The sequence below is a fragment of the Bos indicus genome, chromosome 24, assembly GCF_029378745.1.
Source record: "Bos indicus isolate NIAB-ARS_2022 breed Sahiwal x Tharparkar chromosome 24, NIAB-ARS_B.indTharparkar_mat_pri_1.0, whole genome shotgun sequence".
Taxonomy (NCBI): domain Eukaryota; kingdom Metazoa; phylum Chordata; class Mammalia; order Artiodactyla; family Bovidae; genus Bos; species Bos indicus.
Window position 1 is genome coordinate 41,549,868 of NC_091783.1, and position 24,272 is coordinate 41,574,139.

The window sequence follows — 24,272 nt, forward strand, 5'->3', positions numbered from 1 at the left end:
CCAGCTTCCACCCTGCTCCCCACCCGCTCCCCACCCACACCAACTCTAACTTCTCATCTCTTCTCTCAGTTACCTTTTCACCAGGCCACCAGCCTCCAGGAGGCTCAGGGCAGCTAGAGTTTTAGTTGTTTCTTAACCCCGAGATTCATCCAATACATGGCATGATCTAATGTGACACCAAGACACCAAAATGTACACAGAACTGAGTGAATTAACTTTAGATCCGACATGATGGAGGCGGCCTGCAGAAGAGCCTCCTCCCCAGGCCAGGTAGAGTGAGAGGTGCGGCAGAGGCTCGAAGCCCAGAGGGCACTGCCACGCTCTCCCCCTACCCCATGAGCTCCCCTGGAGGAGGGGATTTGTCCCTTCTTTCAGGGGGAGCTGCAGAGGGAAGGCGGCAGCTGTGGGGGAATCCTTTCCGCCACAGGCTCCCTAAGGTCTGAATGATGCCGGTCTGAACTCTCCAGACTGCTTTCTTCTGAAATGTGCTGTGACGATGTCCATCCTCTCAGCTCCTTTGTCGTTCCCTCGGAGCTCCTCCCTCTCCTTCCAGCCGTTCTGTCTCCTCCCTTTGCCCAAGGGGGGACTGCCTTGGCTTCCTGCCCCTCCGTCTCAGACACTCCTTGGCCCTTTGATTGATACATATGCTTGTCTTTCAGACATACTTCTTGCCCACAGCAGGCCAAGGTGCTCTGTGATGGGTGTAAAACTAGCTACTTCCCATATGAATACATGATGAGCTTGCTAAGACCTCTAAGAGGGAGGTTTAATCAGGAATTGCAGTGGCTTCGTGGGGAATATTGCGACCTGGATTCTCCATAAACCAGGACCACCGTCTCTCCCTTCCGACCACTTTCTGTCTCACCGCTTACCCACAGGGGCCCAGGAAACAGCAATTATTTTTTTTAATTGAATTTATTTTTGGCACTGCTGGGTCTTCATTGCTGCCTGAGGGCTTTCTCTAGTTGAGTAAGTGGGGGCTCCTCTCTAGTTGTGGCGCACAGTCGTCTTGTTGCTGTGGCTTGTCTGGTTTCAGAGCACAGGCTCTGGAGCGCGGGCTCAGCAGTTGTGGTACACAGGCTTAGCTGCCCCACGGCCTGTGCGATCTTCTTAGACCAGGAATTGAACCCATGTCCCTTTCGTTGGCAGGTGATTCTTAACCGCTGGACCACCAGGTGAGGCCAGCAATTAGTTTTGATATTAGCCCAAACAAAACATAATTCAGAGGAGAAATCACCCTCAGAACATTACGTATGTGTTTTCCAACGCTTCCTACCCTCTTCCCCTCCCCCCTCCTCAGTCACAATGATCCTGGCGTCCCTGTTTATGAAACTGAACGATTGGGGAAAACCCCAAGTTCAATAATCAGGACTTGAAGCCTCTCAGGAGGCAAACACCTCCCAAGCTCTACTTTGTTTTGTGATTCCAGTGACAAAAGAGCCTCCTTCCACTGTGTGTGTGTCCCCTCCCGGGGGCGAGGGGACATGCTGCCTTGAGCCGGTTCCTACATGTGACCCCCCCACTTTGTAACAGAATGTCGCCTGGCTCTGTTTCAGAGTTCCTTGAAGAGAAGAGGCAGCCGGGAAGCGTACAAAGAGAAGAAAGCCTTCACCCAGGTAAGCAGCATCTCACTCTCATGTGATGTCTCCTCATTTTGAGTTTTCTTGAAAAGTGTGAGCATCACCTTGAAGGTCGCCAAAGAATCACCACCTGTGCAGTCATCTGAGCTCACCCAGAGCCTCCATGGGTGAATTGTCTTCCCAAACCAAGAGCTCTTCCCTTTTGTTTCTTTCACTGGTCGGCTGGTGGTTTCCTCAAGAAGGAGGGGAACAGACCGACTTCCTGGGCAGCATAATCGGTGCCGTTCGGGGCTCTGCTGTGTTCTCAGATGGTGACGGGCATTCTGGCCGTCCAAGTCAGTCACACAGTAAAACAGTGAGATAGCACAGCTGCCGTCACGTCGGGTTGTCCAGAAAGCATCGTTTTGAGGGTTGGAGTTTTTTTTTTTTTAATGCACAAGCTGAATAGTATCTTAAATTGCCCTAATCGAAAGCAAGGTGTTCTCTGCAAGGTGGTCAGAGTGGGGCCCTCTGCGCACAATGCATTGTGTCCTTCAGAACTTCTTTTCTGAACACACTGCATTTCTTTCTTTGTTTTCTAAATTGCTACTAGTATTAGATGTTGGAAAGAACAAGGCCTCTTTGGGGTGTCTGCTCCCTGGAGACCCCAGAGCACAGAGTGATGAGAGAGACACCACGGAGAGTCCAGGAAACTACGAGGCCCAGTGCCCACCCCTCTGTGAATCCCCCGTCCCCATTCCCTTGGGTCTCTCCTCTCCCTGAAGCCCCCATCCCCACAGCAGCTTTCATGGAGGGCCAGGGAGAAGGAAATGGCAACCCACTCCAGTGTTCTTGCCTGGAGAATCCCAGGGACGGGTGATCCTGGTGGTCTGCGGTCTATGGGGTCACACAGAGTCGGACACGACTGAAGTGACTTAGCAGCAGCAGCAGCAGGCCTGGTGAGCCGGAGAAACGGCAAGGCTTAGCTGTTTTCTTCCTTGTCTCTGCTGCCCAAATCTCACTTTGGAACTGCTAATAATGGGGACGTTAAAGCCTGTTGTCCCCAGATGCTGGGCGCTTCGGCCCCTGGCCTTCAAGACTGTTTCAACTTCTGGCTTCTGACCGGGGAAGAGCTGTTCTTTAAAAGCGTCATCTTTGCATATCGTGGGGTGACTAATGCAGTGCACTCACCAGGGGTCAGTGAGGCTGGGAGCAGGACGGGGAGACCTGAGAGTGGGGTCATTGAGCGGGGAGTTTCTGTCTGGCAGAACGGAGGAGCCGAGCACCTTGGGAACTGCAGGTCTACAGCCAAAGCTCAGAGGAAACTGCCGCCCCGGCGCAAGGTAGGAGCGCGAGCAGCGGTCGGCGGCGCTGGGGTGCTGGCCAGAGGCAGACTTGCAAGCCAGACAATATACACCCGCAGCGTTATATTTCTGTTGCTTGTCAAGGCTTTTCCGCTGGTGGCGGCGGTGGTGGTCCTGTGTGCGTCCTCCCCCACCCCGGGCCGTGCTGGGCTTCTCTGCCACACCACAGAGAGTCACGTGGGCCGGCTACTGGATCTGCTTCATGCTCCTTCCTGGAGCTGTCGGACCGTCTCCTGAAACCAGAGCTCGAGGTCGGCCTTGCCCCTCCCGGGGAGTCTTGGCAGAGTTCTAGAAAGTCTTCAGTTACCAGATAAGATGGGTGTCCAGCCTGTGCTGCTACAGCTGAGGCTGTGATTCCCACATCGTATCAGAAGAAGTTGGCCTCCTGCCCCAGAACAGGCCGAGCCCGGCTCCCCCCAGCCTCCCCTTACCTTCATGCCGGCTTCGGCTGCCCCCACTGAGCAATGAAGTTGACCACACACTCCCTCGGTTTCAAAGACGGCCTTTTTTTTTTTTTTTTAATCAAAACTTGCATTAGTCCTGGTGGCAGGGCTGGCTGTGCATGGGTGTTGCGTAGAAACAAAGCATGCTTTCATCATATGTTAGAATTCCTGGTGTGGGGGTAGTTTCTTTCCTTAAGGAGCTGGAGCCTTTTTGGATATTTGGTCAATCCTCAGGTAATCTATGAATCGGACGCTTACTAGGGTATGTCGTAGAATCCTGCTTTTTTACCCGGCCTGGGTTTAAGTTCGAGGAGACGGGAGGAAGATGGTTCTGATTTAGAATCAGATTTGTGGGGAATGGCAGGGGGTGGGGGGACAGTGTAAGGTTTCCAGAAGTCAAGGCGATTTGAGGGCTTGCTGGGGTTTTGTACCATGTAGGGGGCTGCAGATAAGTGCTTCTATCTGAGCACAGAGCCCTGAGGAACACCAGACTCCATGTGCATCCTCCAACAGTTCAGCTCAACTTCTGGGGGGAACAACCCTCAGGAGAGACAGCCTGAGATGCCCTGACCCTGGTTTGAGATAGAAGCGTCCTGAACTGTGCAGGGGGCTCTGCCGCTCGGCCGCCACCATCTCAAGGGCTCACCAGTCGTGAGATTCCAGGGAGGGTGGGTCAGGACACTGGTCCCGCCTGGGACTCTGCCCAGGCTTGAGTCCCGGGCTGAAGGTGGAATTCCCCTGGGACAGGTGACATTCCCCTCCACTGTCTCCACGGCTGTCCCCAGCACTGAAGTGAACTTCTGTGCTTAAGTTGGAGACAGGATGGTGTAGGTGATTCTAGACTCAGGACAAGCACTAGCTACCAGGTTCACGATGGGGCTAAACATCTTTCTCTCCTGGGCTTGTCACCCCTGAAGTGATTCATTTACAAAGTACTGACACTCTGTCTCCACTGACACCTGTTTTAGTTTATTCAAACCCCTTCTTGTGACAACAAAGACCTCTCTATATTTGGACACATAGATTTCTTATAAATCTATATCAAAAAATTTAAAAAGATGCTTTTGATCTGCTTTCGAAAGTTCTAAGAACCTGGGTTGTTTAACATGCCAATTTCTGGTACACAATATGTCTTCAGTATTTCCTGAAGGAATGAATAACAAATAAGTAGGCTTTTCCCCTTAGTGTTAAGTTAGGATTAAATACTGTATGTGTTTTATGGCCCATGTATTCTGTGTAGGCCCTGTACATCGTTACCCCAGCAGTGATGGTAACCTATCTTGCTCCATTGCGTGGCCAGTCAGCTTTACTTCCAGTTGTCGCAGACCCCTCGTTACGTCCACCTTTGTTGTTGTTCAGTCGCTAAATTGTGTCTGACTCTCTGCGACCCCATGGATTGCAGCACACCAGGCTTCCCTGTCCCTTACCATCTCCTGGAATTTGCTCAAACTTACGTCCATTGAGTCGGTGATGCCATCCAACCATTTCATCCTCTGTGGCCCCTTTTCCTCCTGTCTTCAATCTTTCCCAGCATCAGAGTCTTTTCCAATGAGTCAGCCCTTCGCATCAGGTGGCCAAAATATTGGAGCTTCAGCTTCAACATCAGTCCTTCCAATGAATATTCAAATTTGATTTCCTTTAGGATTGATTGGTTTGATCTCCCTGCAGTCCAAGAGACTCTTAAGAGTCTTCTCCAGCACCACACTTCAAAAGCATCAATTCTTTGGTGTTCACCCTAACCAAAACCAAACCAGACCCTTAATGTGAGAAGTTCTAGATCATGAAGACTGTGCCCTCCTCCCAGTGACATTTATATATCACTCCTGATATGCAAAGAGGAAGAAAAAAAGTTACTTGCTCCTTTCCCCCAAATTCATTGAGTTTCAGACAAAGCAGAAAGTTGGCTTCAGGTCTAGTGGTGAGAGGAGGCAAGGTAGGGGCTCCCAGGGAGGTCTTTCTGCCTAGTGGTGAGTGTGCAGCAGGAACCGGTGGAGAATGAACCATGTTCTCTTGCTGACCCGTCTGCACAAGTGACCAGCTGGAGGAGCTCCCCCCACCCCCAGGGTTGATTTGCTGGTTTGATGACTCTTCCTCCCTGGTGATGGGATGTGACCACCAAATAAGGAGGGAGACTTTGTCTAAGTCTGGGTTCCCAGGAATCTTTTGGAACTTGATGACCAATCACAGAGAAATGAGTCATGACACTGGCCACTGTTGCCAGCCACCCAAGTGTCATTTATGAAGCTGTAGCATGAGCCCAGATCCAGAACTGATGCAGTTCCAAGGTGTGGAGACCGCATGGGGAAGGCAAGGGTCCCTCTCTAGTTGGTCCTGAAAGGGCCTTCTGGACCTTGGTCGAGCAGTGTGGGGTTTTAGCAGACAGCCTGCTCCCGTGACCCTCCAGAGTCCTCTGGGTACCTGAGGAGCCCTACTTTTTAGATTTTAAACCGCTTAACACCTTGCCTTGGGTTTCTGGGATTAATTTCCTGCTGTCATAGCCACTAAAACGTGCTGAAGTCGAGTTTGCATGGAGAGAGGGTGTGAGTCATCCGGGCCTTAAGTTTACAGTATCCATCTCATACTAACCGCCAGAGCCGGGTGCTTACTCTGCAGCTTAGCATCCAGAGGCCCTCATGCCCATCATCTTGAGTCATCCTCACGTCATCCATGGGATGAGCTGGGGGAGGAGGATGGTGGGGGGGTTGCCTTGTCTTAGGTTCTCAGATTTGTGGAAAGCCAGGCTGATTTGGGGTCACCTGGCCTCCCCATCCCGTTAGGACCTATGAGGTGCTGGCGGCCCCTCTGTGGAGGGAGGAGGTGAGTGGCAACAGGTAGAAGTTGGCACAGAGGCCTGTCCACCTGTCCCAGGCTAAGCCTGGGGTCTGGGGTGTCTCACAGGTCAGGATGGACCCAGAGAAGTGGGGTGGGCCGCCACACTGTGGCGGTGCTGGGCTTCATTGCTCACTCCTCTCCATTCATCTCCTGGGTGATGGTTTTCATGTGCACCTTTGCCCAAACAGGCCTTGGTGCCCCCATGAAGGACCAGGCCTGCCCCGTCTGTCATGGCCCCTCTCGGTGGACCCCATGCACTGACGGGAAGAGTGGTGTTTCATGTGTGGTGTGTGTGTGTGTGTGAGGGGTGAGGTGCGAGGAAAATCGTCAAAAACAGGAAGGTGTGATATTTTCAAATAACCCTGGTCTGGGCTCTCTCTCTGGGCAGGATGACAGCGCGGATCTGAGGTGCCAGCTCCAGTTTGCCAAAGAGGAGGGCTCGCTGATGCTCAGGAAGATGGCCAAGCTGGGGCGCGAGAAGGACCGGCTGGAGCAGGAGCTGCAGAGGTACAGGGCCCTCTACGGGGACGCTGACAGCCCCCTGCCCACGGGCGAGGCCGGCGGGCCACCCAGCACCCGGGAGGCGGAGCTGAAGCTGCGGCTGAGGCTGGTGGAGGAGGAGGCCAGCATCTTGGGCCGGAAGATCGTGGAGCTGGAGGTGGAGAATCGGGGCCTCAGGGCTGAGATGGAAGACCTGCGCGGCCGGGAATCCCTGCCCGGTGGGCCGACCTCGCCCTTCGGGGGTGACTCCCTGGAGTCCTCGGCTGAGCTGCGCCGGCACCTGCAGTTCGTGGAGGAGGAGGCGGAGCTGCTGCGGCGGTCCATCTCCGAGATCGAGGACCACAACCGGCAGCTGACCCACGAGCTGAGCAAGTTCAAGTTCGAGCCGCGGCCCGAGCCGGGCTGGCTGGCAGGGGGCGGGGCGCCCCTGCAGGACGAGCTCCAGGCGGTGCGGCTGCCGATAAGCGAGCTGAGCGGGGAGGTGCTGACGCTGCAGCCGGGCCCGCACGCCCCGAGCCCGCGGGACAGCGATGCTGACAGCGACACGGGCCGAAGGAGCGACGACGGTGAGGACGGACGCGTGCAGCCTCGCCGGGAGGGCCCCATTGGCGGCGAGAGTGACTCGGAGGAGACCTTCGAGAAGACGTCTGGCTTCGGAAGCGGGAGGCCGTCGGAGGCCGGCGAGTGCCCGGCGGAGCTGCTGCGCGCGCGGGAGGACTCGGAGCGCCTGGCGAGCATCAGGCACGAGGCGGAGCGGCTGGAGCGCACGGTGGAGCGCATCATCACGGACACCGAGGCCGCTCTCCCGGGCGGAGAGGCCTCGCCCGGGGCCTGCGGCCAGGGCATCAGGGAGGAGCCCCAGCTGCTGGGGACCCTCAACGCCAGGATGAAGGCATTCAGGAAAGAGCTCCAGGCCTTCCTGGAGCAGGTGGAGCGACTGGGGGAGGGCCTGTCCCCGCTGCCCCAGCTCACCGAGTCATCCAGCTTCCTGTCCTCTGTGACCTCCGTATCCCGGGACTCCCCGGTGGGGAACCTGGGCAAGGAGCTGGGCCCGGACCTGCAGGTAAGGGGGCTCCTGGCTCTGCCTCCCTGCTCCGTCCTGCTCCTCCTCCTCCTCGCTGGCCTTGCCGCGCTCCAACTCACCTTGCTCACAGCTGCTTGGTTATGATCGCAAACCTGCATTGTACTAAAGCCTCAAGTTTCAACCAAAGCCTTTCTGTTGGTTGGGTTTCTCTCTCTCTTTTTTTTTTTTTTGGTTTGGTTTGGTTTAGCTCTCTTTTGTTTCCTTGTTTCTTTCCCCCTTTCCCTTTTATTTTTAACCACGCCACTGCTCTTGGCTAAGAGGTCCTCCCTCTTGACACGAGGCTAACCCACTGGCAGCACCAAGGATGGACGCATTCTGTCCCTTCTCCTTTTTTTTGGCGTCCTCAATGACCAGCCATCTTGATGAAGAAGCAAAGAGGAGTTTGAAGCGCAGTGCAAGCGCTCTTCGAAGTCAGGATAATTAGCAGACTCCCGGGAGCGGGTGCATCCGTGCCTGGGTTCACCGCCCCAGGGACAGTCCAGCCCACCGGCTCCCTCTGTGACACAACTGGGGCAGGCAAGGAGCGTGGTGGAGAGAAGGATGGCTTTGACAGCATCCCGGAGCCGAGGGCGGCGAGTGGTGTGGCCCAGACGGCTCTCCGTGCACCGCCCTGGACTGTGGCGTTTGGTGCCCGATGCCTGACTGCGGGCGAGTCTCGCTCCCGCGTCCCCATCGCATGCGCCTCGTGACCAGCGTGTTGCATTCTCCCGTTTCTCTGTTTGCCTTTCAGATCTTTCAGCCTGCCGTTTTGCTGCTCCTCCTCCTGGCTCTGTTCTCTCCTCTCTCTGACGCCGCTGTGTTTACGTTGGTTTCTCTGGTCATGCTTTTCCTCATCCCATAGATTTCCAGCTGTCTGTCTACCTCCCCCCTCCCCCACCTCACCCTCTTGTCCTTTGTGTTTTGTTTAAAATTGTAAGACAAGAACAAAAGCAAAAAAAACAAATCCCTCCCATGCACCTCACAGTCCAAACTGAGAGATCAGATGGAGTGGCAGCCGGGGCAGGAGCGAGGGGAGGAGCGGGGTCACCTCCATCTCCGCACCGCACGGGAGCTGCACCGCCGAGCCGACGGGGATGCCGGGAGCTGCCGGCCTGGAGCCCAGAGCTGCTTCAGCCTCGAGGTGAGCAGGGGTCCCCCTCACCTTCCCACTCCTCCTTTGCTGTGTGTTTGTGTGACGGTTCCCACCTAGGTCCAAGGCCCCTAGGGAACATGATGGGGATATGGGGCATGTGGGATCAGAGGGGTACTTAACTGAATCAGAATCCATGGCATACAACTGAACTGGGGGATTCACACGGTGAGGGCAGGGGGCCTGGAAACGAAGCGAAGCGACTGAGACTGATTCATGAGGCTCTGTGGCTGCTTGTCAGGCAGTGAGGAAAGCAGGACTGAAAACCAAGAGTGTCCCGCCTGTGTGTCTTGCCCCGCCCCCACCTGCTCCTTTTCTGGATGGTGCTCCAGACATAGGGCAGAACCCAGGGATGCTCTTCTGACCCGGGGGCTCTTCCGCAGTCTCTGTTGCCATAGCAACCCATGTCCACAAATCTCACAGTCACTGTGGATAGTACTGCTTTTCCTCATCCTATAGTTTTCCAGCTGCCTGTCTACCTTCCCCACCCCACCCCACCCCACCCTCTTGTCCTTTGTATTTTGTTTAAAATTGTAAAACAAGAACAAAAGCAAAAAAACAAATCCCTCCCATGCATCTCACAGTCCAAACTGAGAGATCAGATGAGTGGCAGCCGGGGCAGGAGCGAGGGGAGGATCGGGGGTCCTGTTGTAGGTCACAGTTGTCCCGTCAGCGAAGGCTCCTCCCTTTAGGTAATTCCACCAGGACAGAAGGTAGGTGGCCCTGAGGCGGGTGTCTGGCTCTGGTACCGCCTGTTGAGGAAGTTGCCGCAAGGTTAGAGCTGCGTGTTCTGCATTAGGAGAGGTCGGGGTGTTTGCTTCCGGAAGCAAACAGAAGCTCACTTCTCAGTCAGGTGAGAAAGTCCCCTAAGAGTGCTAGGTGCTATGTAACGAAGTATGAATAGTGATCAAGAACCAGAAGGAATATGTCTTGCTGTTGAAGACTACCTGGCAGGAAGGGGTGTCACGGCTCCAGTAGCTGATACCAATGTTCTGTTTGTTCTGGTGTGATTTTATAACTGTCAATGTACAGTAAAAATGGGCAAAAACTAGCCAATCAGACTACATCGAATGACAGCACGTGTAAGGCCAAAACCAGCCCATCTGCATCCTGTCCTGCACACAGGTTACTTTGGCCCGAAAACTCATGGCCAGAGGCCGGGCCACATTGCCAGTCTTCTCTCCCCCCAGAGGCCCTTTCTCTGGGTGGTCCGGTGCCCTCCTCCCTCTATACACCGTCCGGGGTGTCCTGTCTACTAAGCGTGTCCCGTTCACTGTGATGAGGTCAGAGGACTCTCTGCCCTGCACCCCCAGGTCCTGCTGGTTCCCCAGGAGCAACAAGTCTGCCCCTGACTCTCCTGGGCATGTGTGCTCTGCAGAGCTTCAGAAGCCACAGAGAATCTGGAGAGAGGAAGATGCTTAGCTGAAACAGTGCCGTGGGAAAATAAACCTTCGTAAAAGGGCACGTAGCAAAGTTAGCTAGTGCTGTGCGGTGACTTTGGGTCACCAAACAATACGGCTCAGAAGGGATCTTCAGACAGACCCCCTCATTCTACAAGTGGGAAGAAAGCACGAGGCAGTGTCAGCAAATTCTCCCCCACCCCAGCTGACTGGTGATGGAGCTAGGGCCAGAACTGCCTCCTCGGGCCTGGCCTGTCCTCTCCCCACCCCCGCCCCTCCCATGAGGAGTGCTACCTATTCAGCAGGGACTGGCCCCCACTGACCACTCCCCACCAGGCCTGGACATTCCAAAAGGCGCTCCATCTCCTTGGGGGCCATTTCCAAACCCAGATCACTCGGGTGACTAATCCTTACGCCCACTATCTTGCCATGGAATGTTTCATCTTTCAAGCGTCTGTCTGGTTTCCTTTAATTTTATACCTTCTAATGAGACAGTAAAAAAAATAAAAAACAACTCTGTAAAAGGCAAGGTCCAGGAGCATCATTTCCTAGAAGGGGAAACTGATTTACTCAGGAGTTAGACACACTTCATTCTGACTTTTTATTCACCAAGGCATTTCACACAGGAGAGAAAACTCATGTATGCAGACACAATTTTAAAATACTTTCTAAAAGATGACACCCCTCTGGTTTCTGGCCCCTCTGACAGCTCCATAGTTTTTCCTTTCATGATGAGAGGAGCCCCATGTTGATCCCACGTAGGGTCTGGTTCTCCGTGTGTGTCCCTGGCATGGATGTCACCCTGGGGCTCAGCTTGGCCTTTGAATGTGAAATTGGGTTAAAGGATCGTACTGTGGACAGTTCTGGGGGGCAGAACCCTCAGAACCCTTTAGTGAAGACTTCGCTGGCAAGACATTGCCAACACTTGGTTTCCCATGAGGCTCTACTGGAAATTGTACACACAGTAGCAGGGCAGCCGGCCAGAGAAGTGACTCTGGGTTAAAGACTCGGCACAGGGCACGGATGCCATGGAGCGCCGTGTAACTGCGGGGAAGGCAGACGGAACAGACGTTTTCGTCTAGAATGGGGCTGAGACTGAGGCGAGGTGTACTGCCAGCAGGGTTTTTTTGTTTTTAAATTGACGCATAGGTGATTTACAATGTTAATTTCTGCTGTTTGGCAGAGTGACTCAGTTACACACATATATACATTCTTCTTCATATTCTTTTCTGTGAAGCTTTATGACAGGATATTGAACTATACAGTATGACCTTCTTGTGCATCCGTCCTGTGTATTCTAGTTGGCATCTGCTAATCCTATCCTCTTCCTCCCCTTTGCTAATGGTGTCTGGACTTCCTCTTCCGTTGCCCTTGACGTGACCTTGGTCTGTCTGCAAACACTAACTACTCTTAAACACATGTGAATTTCCTTCAGCCCTTGGCTCCTTGGAGGTGCTAGTGGAGGGGTTGACAGAAGCCACCTTAGATTGGTGGCTTCAAAGAAGAAACAACTTTCTGAACTGAAGCTGAAGTTTAGAAGATTCTTCAAGTCCCATTTATGAAGTGCCTTCTGTGTGTTTTACGTTATAGATTTCACGTTTGGGGAAAGGGGACAGAAGCTAAGTGCTTATTTGGGAAGATTTGGGTAGACACCAAATCTTAGTAGTATGTTTAACTACTACTAAGAAGAAGGCAATGGCGCCCCACTCCAGTGCTCTTGCTTGGAAAAGCCCATGGACGGAGGAGCCTCGTAGGCTGCAGTCCATGGGGTCGCTAGGAGTCGGACATGACTGAAGCGACTTAGCAGCAGCAGCAGCAGTCACAAGGCGAAAAAGAAAATAGCTGCCTCTTATTCAGTAGCGTGTTAGCAGATCACAGGTCTGCATGGTGGGAGGCCTGCCCTTTGGGCTGCACATGCTGAGCCCCGGGGGGGCACGGTGTGTCCATATCCTCGCCCAGCCCCTCAGAGCTGCCGCAGCCAGAGAGAGCCAAAGTCCCAACCTGCCAGCACCCATGAGCCTGCTAATGCAGCTACAGAAAAGTTAACCGCTCAGAGGAGAACAAAGCGAGCAGACTTCAGAAAGGCCAATACTCTGGTTGCCTGTTCCTCTCGGTGGCTGCCAGCAAGATTCCCATGTGGCACGGGCGTCTTCCCGGGCTTTGCTCCCTGAGGCTCCCGGCAAGTCTGCTGAGAGCTTCCATCTGTTAAGAAAGCAGGATACGGAATATGTGGTTTGGAATGTGCCGGGCGCCTTAAAAATAGTGCTGAAGAGGAGCACAGGCATGGGTCAGATTACACGTAAATATGAGACTGAGCCTGTGCCCAGAGGATCGAGTTTCTGGGTCAGAAATCCCGGAGTCCTTCTCTCAAGCCCCTCCTCCTGTCCTTTCATCAACGAGAGCACTCTTCGGCCTCAGCTGTGACATACCAGCCTCGATGAAAGGATGTGGGGTTTATATGCCAAGTACGCAGGCACAGGTGCTGACCCGATAAACCGCTTTGGAAAGAAGCAGTAGCAGAACTGCCCCGAACAAAATGGAAGTCATGGGAGATGAGGTCACAGGGAGGGAGACAGAATGGAGTCCTGGTGAATGAGTAGCGTTGTTGTTACCTAGTAAGTAACCATGTGGAAAGATTTTTGATTTTTTGGTTTGATTTGGTTTTTGTTTGTGTATTGAGATAGCGAAGTTGTCTTTAGTGTGGAAAGTAATTTATATGCCACTTTCTCTGAAGATGTCCAGGAAATGAGCAGTGTAGTCGTTGTGGCACAGGCCATGTAGGGGAAGGCTGGAGTGTGGATTCCCAGTGATAATACAGGGAGGTGGTCGTGCTGTCGAGATGAACACGTGTCCATGGCATGGGGACCACCGGGGAAGGCGTCGGTGGAACGTAAACGAACTGCATAGGACGAGGTCAATGTGTTTGGTGACTAATCAGAATCTTAGGTGAGTGGGATGGTTTCTGCAACTCGGTGATGAAGGGGAAGTATGTATGTTTGGTGGGAATCTCTGTGTTGTGTGAAACCTTTCTCACGTATGTGATGTGTATGAGCATGTGCAGTTGTGTGGCGGTGGTGGTGATCCTGGATGGCAGATTCTGCCATCGCCTGTTTGTGTTTTGGTTTTTCCAACACTAGAGTGGCAGCGTCCTACCTAGGAGCAGTTACTTGTCCACAGAGCTTTATTTCTTTTAATGTTTGCTTATTTTTATTTTTGGCTGTGCTGGGTCTTCGTTGCTGTGCGCAGGCTTTTCTTTGGTTGTGAGCACCAGCTACTCTCTTGTTGGGGTGCTCGGGCTTCTCCTGTTGCAGAGCACAGGTTCTAGGGCGCACGGGCCTCGGTAGCTGTGGCACACAGGCCTAGATGCCCTGTGGCATGTGGGATCTTCTCCGACCAGGGATCGAACTCGTGTCCCCTGCATTGCAAAGGTGGATTCTTAACCACTGGACCAGTGGGCAGCACATCATGCTTCAATGTCAATGATGCCTAAGATTTTTAATAGGACAGTGTTTCCATCTCTAAAAAACATGTCATAAAGGAGCTCGGCCTCCTCTGTCATTGCCATTTGGACATAAAGGTGTAAAAGATGGATTTTACCAGTAACCGTTTTATTGAAGATTCCTGTAGGTATTTTAATGTAAAATGTAGCAGGCAGACCTTGTGCAGCTCCTCCGAGGCACTGGCGTCTGTTCAGTGAAGGAGCCCCAGGCCACTCACCCTAAGCATCTTGGGTGGGGGGACTCTGGGGAAAAAAAGAGAGGCCTCCCAATGGGGCAGGAAGAACTCTTAACAAGGAAGTATGAACTCATTAATTATGTAACTGAGGGAGACACTCATGGACTTGGGCAGTGAGTCCAGAAAGCCGTGTGTGAGGCAGTCATGCATGATCGCCAGCTCTGATGGCCGCAGCTTCTAGAAAGTCATCTAGAAGCCGCCTATGTGGGGCTGCCTCCTCTTGGCCTGGTTTGTGGCGCTGTGGTGGCCGAAGCCCAGGTGATGGCACTGCTCACCGACCCGGCTGCCAGGTTAGAGATGCGGGCGGAGCTCTGGGGGGGCTGCTGAGAGTCACTCTCTGCACCCCGTGGGTGTCTTGTCACTCTGTGCCCCTGCCTCGTGCACGGGTCTGTCCCGTGTCTTCAGCTTGGGCCAAGTTCTCACTGCCACGAAACCCCTTCCTTTGTCCCACCAATCAGCTCTGGGGCTCCGCCAAACAGAATGTATCCACTAAACCCCTTCTTTTGTCCCACCAATCAGCTCGGGGGCTCCCCTGAACAGAGTGTATCCACTAAACCCCTTCCTTTGTCCCACTGATCAGCTCAGGGGCTCCCCCAGAGTGTATCAATAAAGGAGCTTCAGGGTCAGCTTGCGCAGGTAGTCAGACTACATCAGAAAGAGGCAGTGAGATTGACAGACACTATCTGGAAGGTAAATATGACCTGGATCCAGCACCACCTTCTCTGTTCGTAAGCCCCGAGAGAGAGAGGCTGGGCGGTGCTTTATAGGGACTCGGTCTCATGCACCAACTGGGCAGCCTGGACTTGGAGCTGGAGGGCACATGGATAAGGGCACCCAGTCAAGCTGCCCACCTCGGGGTGTCTCACAAAGATCACTGTCTACCTTCCTGCTGGAAAGCACACTTTTCCATCCTGACTTCGGTCAGTATGTGGTCTCAGGAGATGTGGGTTTGATCCCTGGTTCGGGAAGATCCCCTGGAGAAGGGAATGGCAACCCACTCCAGTATTCTTGCCTGGAGAATCCCCATGGACAGAGGAGCCTGGAGGGCTGCAGTCCATGGAGTTGCAGATTCGGTCACGACTGAAGGAGTAACGCGACAGACAAGCTTGCCTACAGCCAGAACCAGTAAAAGGCCTTCCAGGCCGCTGGACATGAAAATGTGTCCGTAATGTCCAGTGTCTGCAGATTGGTACATTTCGTCAGTATCAGGTCAATTTTCTGCTAGATCAACAATTCACCCGTTGTATTAAAAAAAAGCTGCCACTAATTGGACTGTGGCCTTACAGCTCTTTAAGCCATTTTAGAGTAACCTGGTCCTGGCTCAAAATCCTCATCCATTAAGCACCTCCCCAGAGTTCCCAGGACCTGGGATCACTGTCCCCAGGCCTCCAAGGTACCTGCCACCCCTGACACACCCGAGACGCAAACCCAGGCTCGAATGGCCATGACTGCTTCTCAGACCCTTTTGTGTTTGTTCCTGGAAGACATCTGTTATCTTTGAAAACAAAAACCAGATGATCTTGAGATGGCACCATGGTGTTTCAAATGCATGTCTTATGCACAGTAAGGTATCAGTATGTACTTACTCTGGCAAGGAATGTGCATGCCACTTAAGCCTCATGTTGTCTGTGGTTCTGCTCATCTAAATGGGTTAAAAACTGATCAAGGGAGCACCTTCTGCCATGAAGCTCAGGGAGAGCCAAGCCAGGTACCACTAGACGTGTCCCTTTTTTTAAACTTATATTTACAGGTCAAGTTTCACATATTATCACCAAAGAAAAGTAATTTCATATCACCTGAACCTAATCCCTAGAGAATTTAGCTGTTTGTTTGTTTTTTACATTGCTCCAAAAATCATGTTTGAAAATGAGTTTATCCCTGGAGATGCTGTCAGCAGAACTGCAGGTTCCTGGTGTTTCTAGTACTGGATTCAGGATAAAGGGCTGTGGGGTGAAGACTCTCCCAGCCTTGGCTGGAGGCTCTGAGCAGTCATCTGGGCTTGTTAAAAGGGAAAGGGGATCCTGGAACAGGAGAAGGGCCTTGGAGGAAGAGGGAGCAGAGCAAGCCAGTCAGGAAGGGACATTTCCAAGAGGTTATAGATCAAAAAATAAACTAAAAGAATAGACCCTCCCAGGGCTGTGCCTCCCGGAGCCAGTCCTGGGGCACCCGCCTGGCACTGGGCATGCACGGTGGGGGTCAGCTGTACTCGCAGCTGAAACCTCACAAGGATCTGTCAATGGCCTGAGATAACACACAAATAAATGGCAGACACTGGGCTTCCAGCAGTCAGGCTGCCCCCTCCTCTCCCTGTCCAGCTCCATGTCCACAGGGGACAAAGCCAGTGCTGGGACTCAGGGCTGCTGAGTGTGTGAGTGAAATTCCCAGCTTCAGGTGCCAACGAGGTCTGGTGTCAGCACCCAACTTAGTACTTTCTCTAGTACTTCAGGGAAACAAAACCAAACCCACCTGTTGGTTTTTGACACAAGATGGGGTGTTAGGGTAATAGCAAGACTGGCATTCTAACCCTTTCTGGTCAGTGGAGCAAAGACTTTCAGCCTATATATCACTTGAGCCACCATGGATGCTATTCCTGTGCCCTTATCTGCACCCCATGTGCAGTTGAGTACTAGCTTGTCATCTTTCTGTCGGGGTCTGTGGGAACCCTAGGGCTCAGTGAGTCAAGGGGGAAGGACTCCCACTTACTCTGCCTGGACACCTGCAATGTGCCAAGGCACAAGGTACCAGCCCCGGAGTACAAACAGGGTCTGCCCCTGGGTCAGCTGTGAGCCCTGCCTCCAAGAGACAGTGCTCCTGAAGGGGCCTAAGGAACATCAAAAAACCGCACGAGAAACTCCACGATGAGAAATGATGCCGACCCCTCCCCTTGAACGGGGAGTCAGGAAGCGCTTGGGGTTTTGTGAAGAGTGAGCCTCTAGAGGCGTTTACTAAACTCAGGGAGTGGGGGGCGGGGGGGAAGTTTCTGAGTTTCCCATCCCAGGCGGAATGGCCGCTGGCAGAGGCTCAGTTGGGTGGCAGGTGGGGACAGCCGCCCGTCACGGCGCCTCTCTTCTTCGTCCAAGGCGGAGGAGGAACGCCGCTGCGCCCTGCGGAGGCGCGACCGGGAGGCAAACGGCCTGGCCCTGCAGAGCTCGCTGCACGAGCCCGCCTGCGACGACGAGAGGCACCTGATGCAGCAGGAGCTGCGCTCCCTGAAGCAGAACATCTTCCTCTTCTACGTCAAGCTCAGGTGGCTGCTCAAGCACTGGCGCCAAGGGAGGCAGGCGGAGGACGACGCGGAGGACTTCATGGAGGTAGCTCGGCCCCGGGAGTTCCTTTGTATGGGGTTTGTTCTTGAGCCCCAGGCCCTGCTGTCCGCCTACCCACTCCGCTCCGCACACAGTCATGTTCTGATTATCTCAGGTTATTTTTCAAGCCCAGTCCAGGCAGAGCAAAGGCAGTGGGGTCGTCCGGTGCTGCCCAGGGAGCTCGTTTGAAGAACACGCTGGTCTGTAAGCCCCTGCTGCAGCCATGCTTTTTGCTGCCATGTCTTTTTGCTGCCATGTCTTTTTGCTGCCATGTCTTTTTGCTGATGGATGAATTTGTTATCACCCCCAAAGTCCTCCACTGGTTCATTCCACAGTGATGGTTGGCAAACCCGGCTCTAACGCGGTCTCTCTGAGCTCCAAGAGGAGCTTTCTCACAGCCTCTGAAATCAGTATGAAGCATATACCTACTTAGGCCTCAATTCCCAGGTTCATGGCAGAACCAGAGCTATTTGCCCTCTGATTGATGGTTATTGATTAAGGCAGAGTGGCCTCCAGCTCTGCAGGCTCCTCTCTGGCCATGCTGTCTGGCGAGCACAGGGCTGGAGCTGCTGGTGTCTGCTACTCTGGCTGCCTCGTCAGCTGTTTCAGGGCCCCGTGGTGGTTGGTTCCTCTTAGCCCCCAAAGACCCTCTGCTCCCACTCTCCTCAGCAGTGTGTGCAGTTTTAAGACATCCTGGGAATGGGGAGATATGATGCTCTTCCCTCGGGGTGGAGAACTTCTTTAAAAACGAATTCAACCTGCTTCAAGATAGCCATGACCTAGAAAACCATTGTTAAGCAAAACTGGAAGTAGTTGTCAAGTTTTCTATTGATCAGTACTTTGGAGGCCCTCCTCCTTTCACTGTAACTGAGAGCAGGAATGATTTACAAATAGTAATATTTCTAATCTCATCTAATAAACTGGGCACCCTCTATGTCAGGTTTAGATGGAGAAAGTGGCCAATGAGTGAAGTGGTCACTATGAGCCTCCTAGGGAGAGAGGGCTGAGAAGTGAAGTTGTGATAACCCCTGAAGTGGGTGATGAACCTCAGGCATTAAAACTTAGGCTGAGGGCAGAAGAATTCAGCTGTGATTGTCCCCTCCTGCCATTTCAGAGCGAGCTTCCAGAGACCTTCCCCAGGCTCGGGGAGCTTGGCGTCCAGGGGGACACAAAGGCGGACAGTCCAGACCGCGACGACGATGGGCCAAGCTGTGGGTTTTCCCTGGGAGAGCGCTCTCCGCAGATGGGTGACCACGGGTCACGGCTGCAGCCCACCGACGGGGGACAGCTCTACAGGCAGGTGGGTGCTGGTCTCAGCTCCTCATTCTCCCTGCACTGGGAGAAAAGACCCCCTAGCCTGCCCCTGTCATCTGTTCACGCGCTGGTGTTCCCAGGGGCAGAGAGCTCTGGTTTGCTTGGCTCATTCACATAAGTGAGGACATAGTAAGGGCACGTCAATTGAGTCCCCTCAAGGCCAGTGAATGTGCCTCAGGAAGAGGAGAAAACAGTACTGGATAAGGTGGCCTATGTCTTATATAGAGGGTGACACTCTTCCAAGGAGATGGTGCCCTCATCACGACCACGTAGGGCTTTGTTGTTTGCTGGCGGGCAACATAACACAGGAGGAAAACCAAGTTTGTCTGTCTTTTTATCTCCAAATGTGTATGAAGTATTTCATGTTGTTTTTAAGCTACACAAAACATAATGTCCCCAATACAAATATTGGATGACACTTGAAGCAAAAATGAAAGCGTGTGTAAAGAGAAGTGAGGTTTCTGTGTAGAACCTTAAGTAACTATCAGTGTTCCCAAAAGCCCCATTTATCTTTATAAGCAAACAGGCCCCTGCTGGATAAGCCAAGAGATGCTCTGGGTGCCCCAGGTTGGTTGTGCTTTTCTGCAAAACGGAAGCTGTGATGGGTTTGGAGTGCCAGGATCCTGCCTGCAAGGCTAAAACTTTTTTGCTCCTGGGCTTCCTGGCCTGAGACTCTCCTGACCTCATGTTGCTTTTTTGAGTGTCTGGCAGGGAGAGCCTGGATCTGGGGGTAGGCGCAGGGTGGGGTGACCCCAGGCGCAGCTGCAGGCGCACCATCACAGCCAGTCTGGGCCCTCCTTGCACACCGCACTCCACAGCTGCAGCCTCTCCTTCTGCCCAGAGCATGTGTGTGTGTCGGGGCGGGGGGGTTAGGATGGTTAGGACGGCAGCAGAGCGTGAACTCAGGTCAGATGAGGAAAGTGACGCCTCCCTAGCTCACACCTGGGGGAGCGTTCCCCCTTTCCCCACCTTCTGTGTACAACTCAGATTTTCACAGTTGAAGTCCTGATTTCTAAGCATAACTTCACCCTTCATTCTCCCAGAATAACAGGACTCAAGAAAGAGGTTATATTTTCAAAGGAACTTTTAATTACCATTATTAGGAAGTCTGTCATGAGGCCATGGGAGAGATTTTTTAGCTCATGGAATGAGTTTTCCAGCGTTTTCCAGCAAAGATCGTTAGAAAATAAAATGCTCCTTTGCAGAACATCCCCAAAAATCGACCAGTTTTACTGGTTTTTAAAAGCGGTGCTGTCAGGCAGTCCCATGGTATTATCTGTGACTTACATAGAATTCCTTGTTGGCTGCTTAGCCACAGACCCGCTGCCTCCGAGAGCACGTGTCGGGTGTTTCCCACGTGCACATCCAAATGCTTTGGGAAAGGGGGAAAATGTAACACAGCTGGTTTCCCAAACAATAGTCATGGAAGATTTTCCCTGTGAGGTGGAGACCTATGGAAAGTCACTCAGCTGGAACCTCCTGTTCTGTGCGTCTTAACGTCATCTTTGCTGCTGCCTCCTTCCATCATTCATGTCTCAGCATTTCCGCTTGAAAGTGGAGGTGGACCATTGTGTTCCCGCTTTGTACACAGGCATGCAGATGGGCTAATGGGGGTGGTGTCCACGTGGGCAGAATCAGATCTGCCTTTAATGGGCCTGTCTGCCCATGGCAGTCCAGTGCCATCCATCTGAGGACACAAGATTAATGAGCTCTACTGTAAGCGACAGCTGGCACCCGGCAGTGCACTTCTCGGGAGGGAGGTCTGTCCATCCTGTACCAGCCAGGCAGCCTGGACGCGGGAGCTGGGCACGTGTCGCAGGGAGCGGCCCCTCAAGCCGCACCCGCCTCAGAAACTCCGAGGGCCTCCCAAGGCGATAAGCAGAGTGGGAAATGTGGCCTGACTTCTTTCCCAAGGATAAATTAGCAGGGGACAGAATTTCCCAGGCCTTGCCTTGTGTCACAGTGAACAATCTCACAGCTGAACAGGGTGGATGGCAACATTTATCATGTCAAAGGAGGTTTAAAAAAATTGCATGTATCAAGTCAGCGTTGGAAATACTTCATTAAAAACCATCAGAATGGAAAGTGTTTGGCTCTGCGAACATTGCCCAGACTGACGAGGCAGCAGGGACCCACCTGTCCTGGAGGCAGTGAGCACTTGAGTTCACCCAGCCTTCTGCAGGGTCCCAGGCTGGGGACAAGCACCAAGATGCCTGCAACTGCGTTGAGCTTCTGAGGCCAGCACTACTACAGCCAAGTATGCCTTTGATAGTAGTAATTCCTGAAATCAGGTTTTTAAACATAGGGTGGTTAATAGTGCCAGAAGTATGACTGTGGGGTTCCAACAGCCAGTCTTCCCCCAATTGGATTAAGTCATTAAAAGAAAAGTTACTTTTTCATTCAGGGATGTGACGTAATACTCTTTTTTAAAGCGTCTAAGTGTAAGTGTGGAGAGGGCAATCTAATGCAATTATGAAAAAATGAAAGTGTTTAGTCGCCCAGTTGTGTCTGACGCTTTGCAACTCCATGGACTATAGCCTGCCGGCTCCTCAGTCCATGGAATTCTCCAGGCAAGAATACTGGAGCGGGTTGCCATGTCTCCAGGGGATCTTCCTGACCCAGGGATCGAACCCAGGTCTCTTGCATTGCAGGCAGATCCTTTACCATTTACTATGTTCTGTGTTCAAATCTTCAAGTCTTCAACTGCCACTGGTCCCTAAGGGCCCTCCTCAGGATCCAGCCTGAGGACTAGGGGCAGTCTGCTCCCTGGGCCTTTTGTCACTGACCTGGGACTCGGAGGCCCCCCAGATCAAAGCCAGCCTTTCCCTGTAGACAGAGTGCCTTTGGCTCCAGGGCATCCTGGGCCTGCACTCACCTGGTGCCCAGTAGCCTACTTGCTGGCAGCCCATTCTTTCTACTCTGCCCAAGATACAGAAACTTCCAGAAACAGCACTTCCACACATCTGATTTTATATTTTAAATAAGAAGGCAATCCTCTTGAGCCTTGATAGCTTTTATGTTTCACTTTCATATGTTGCACCAGATTCATTCTTCAGACTCTGCAACTTTATAGCCTCACCTAAGAGACATGCAACTCTGTGGAAGTAACCTGACCAGAGTTTATGATTAGGAAGCACTTTATTTTTGCTGTTTATTTTTTTTTTTTTTTTTTCCTGTTACTGTGAAAGTAGCACGTGTTCAGGGTGTGGAAAGTCACAAGTAACAAAAGTTTCCTGAAGAAATACTCTCGGCCCCAGCCCTACCTCCCCGACCTACCTTTGGGTGGCAGGTAGTTTGTGACACACCTTTCCGAGTCTTGTGGCACAAGTTCTGATACACTAATGAGCTTGCCGGTAATCAGTTCATTCTTCCCATCTGGCCACTTGACTTCCATCACACTTGTCCATTTGCCCTTCCATCACACTTTGAAGCCTTGGCAACAGTTCTGGGTCTATACCTGTTCAATCTGTGTCCATATGTCCTCTCACACATCCACCTTTACTCTTCCGAGGCCTTCAGTGAAAATGATGGGAGACCTGCAGGCATGGAGTCCGCCTGGTCCAGGTCACCCAGTGTATTTGCAGCCAGTGGACACGTGAGTTCTGGCCACAGATGAGTCCGTCATCTCTGCAAGCTTCCATAAGAGATTATATTTTCACAGCCAGTCTTTAATGACTCATTCTCCTTTATCTGTGGGGATGATGGTTTTAGAAAATAATCTTTAATCTGTATGTAATAATGAAGATAAGAATGACAAATGGCTTACTTGTTAAAATGTTGCTGGATTAAAATATTGTAGGGGGTTCCTAGGTGGCGCAATGGTAAAGACTTTGCCTGCCAATGCAGGAGACAGAAGAGATGCAGGTTCGACCCTGGGTCAGGAAGATCCCCTGAAGTAGGAAATGGCTATCCACGCCAGTCTTCTTGCCTGGAGAATCCCATGGACAGAGGAGCCTGGTGGGCTACAGTCTCTGGAGGGTTGCAGTTGGACGTGACCGAGACCAAGCACACACAGATATGTAAAGATAATCTCAGTAAAGGATGACATGGCACCCCTGCTGGTGAAGGAGTTACTTTTATTGAACCTGCAAGAGGCCCCCCTCCTTATGTGTCAAATAGGAACTATGCATGGGTGTGTATGTGGAAGTGGGCGGTGGGTGGTCAGGGCAGCCAACCACAGCATTGCAGGACTCTGCCTAAGTGAGGATAAGGCAGAGGCCAGCACCTCTATTGTGACTGCCTTTCTGTGGGTCAGCCCGTAGCAGCAGGTCAGTACCTCTGTTCCAATTTTAGATTACACCATCTCTAAAGGCAGTGGCTCTGATGCAGCAGAGTGGTTGATGTTAAGTATAGCTTTCACAGAATTACTTATGTGCATGTCTTAGAAATCTTAAGCAAAAGTGAGTCTATAAAATAGCTGGTGTTGCCTCACCAACTGATCTGCTACCTATCTATAAACTTCTTTTCAATTTCTATTAACATGTGTCCTATAATTGGATAGGGCTTCCCTGATAGCTCAGTTGGTAAAGAATCCACCTGCAATGCAGGAGACCCTGGTTTGATTCCTGGGTCAGGAAGATCTGCTAGAGAAGGGACAGGCTACCCACTCCAGTATTCTTGGGCTTCCCTTGTGGCTCAGCTGGTAAAGAATCCGCCTGCAATGTAGGACACCTGGGTTCGATACCTGGGTTGGGAAGATTCCCTGGAGGAGGAAAAGGCTACCCACTCCAGTATTCTGGCCTAGAGAATTCCATGGACTCTATAGTCCATGGGGTCGCAGAGAGTCAGACACGACTGAGTGACTTTCACTTATAATTGGATAACAGTCCTACTGGCCAAAGCCCAAACTTGAACCTGTTATTTTAACACTTTATAGCACAAACTCCTGATGGCAAATGGAGGGTTATTCGAGCTTAAAAGGGCTGAAATGTCCTTAGAATTGAGAAAGAAATTGTGGAAACATTTTATCCTGCTGCTTTGTAAGAAGACCAATAAGCCTCTTGATGAAAGTGAAAGAGGAGAGTGAAAAAGTTGACTTAAAGCTCAACATTCAGAAAACGAAGATCATGGCATCTGGTCCCATCACTTCATGGTAAATAGATGGGGAAACAGTGTCAGACTTTTTTTGTGGGGGGCTCTAAAAGCACTGCAGATGGTGATTGCAGCCATGAAATTAGAAGACGCTTACTCCTTGGGAGGAAAGTTATGACCAACCTAGATAGCATATTAAAAAGCAGAGATATTACTTTGCCAACAAAGGTCCGTCTAGTCAAGGCTATGGTTTTTCCAGTGGTCACGTATGGATGTGAGAGTTGGACTGTGAAGAAAGCTGAGCACTGAAGAATTGATGCTTTTGAACTGTGGTGTTGGAGAAGACTCTTGAGAGTCCCTTGGACTGCAAGGAGATCCAACCACTCCATCCTAAAGGAGGTCAGTCCTGGGTGTTCATTGGAAGGACTGATGCTAAAGCTGAAACTCCAGTACTTTGGCCACCTCATGCGAAAAGTTGACTCACTGGAAAAGACTCTGATGCTGGGAGCGATTGGGGGCAGGAGGAGAAGGGGACGACAGAGGATGAGATGGCTGGATGGCATCACCGACTCGAT

General features: G+C 52.1%; 1 protein-coding gene across 6 annotated transcripts in view; it reads left to right on the forward strand.

Annotated features, from left to right (window-relative positions):
* The window catches only part of MTCL1 (microtubule crosslinking factor 1), a 113,450-nt gene that overhangs the window by 66,286 nt on the left and 22,892 nt on the right, over positions 1-24,272 (forward strand). For 3 of the 6 annotated variants that reach the window (XM_070778934.1, XM_070778933.1, XM_070778931.1), the window contains exons 4-9: positions 1,557-1,616; positions 2,828-2,902; positions 6,587-7,762; positions 8,748-8,903; positions 17,128-17,358; positions 18,467-18,652. In XM_070778934.1, the coding sequence (XP_070635035.1) occupies positions 1,557-1,616; positions 2,828-2,902; positions 6,587-7,762; positions 8,748-8,903; positions 17,128-17,358; positions 18,467-18,652 (1,884 nt within the window). Of the gene's footprint in view, positions 1-1,556; positions 1,617-2,827; positions 2,903-6,586; positions 7,763-8,747; positions 8,949-14,632; positions 14,738-17,127; positions 17,359-18,466; positions 18,653-24,272 lie in introns of all 6 variants that reach the window. The other 3 variants (XM_019986867.2, XM_070778932.1, XM_070778935.1) reach the window with 2 other exon arrangements.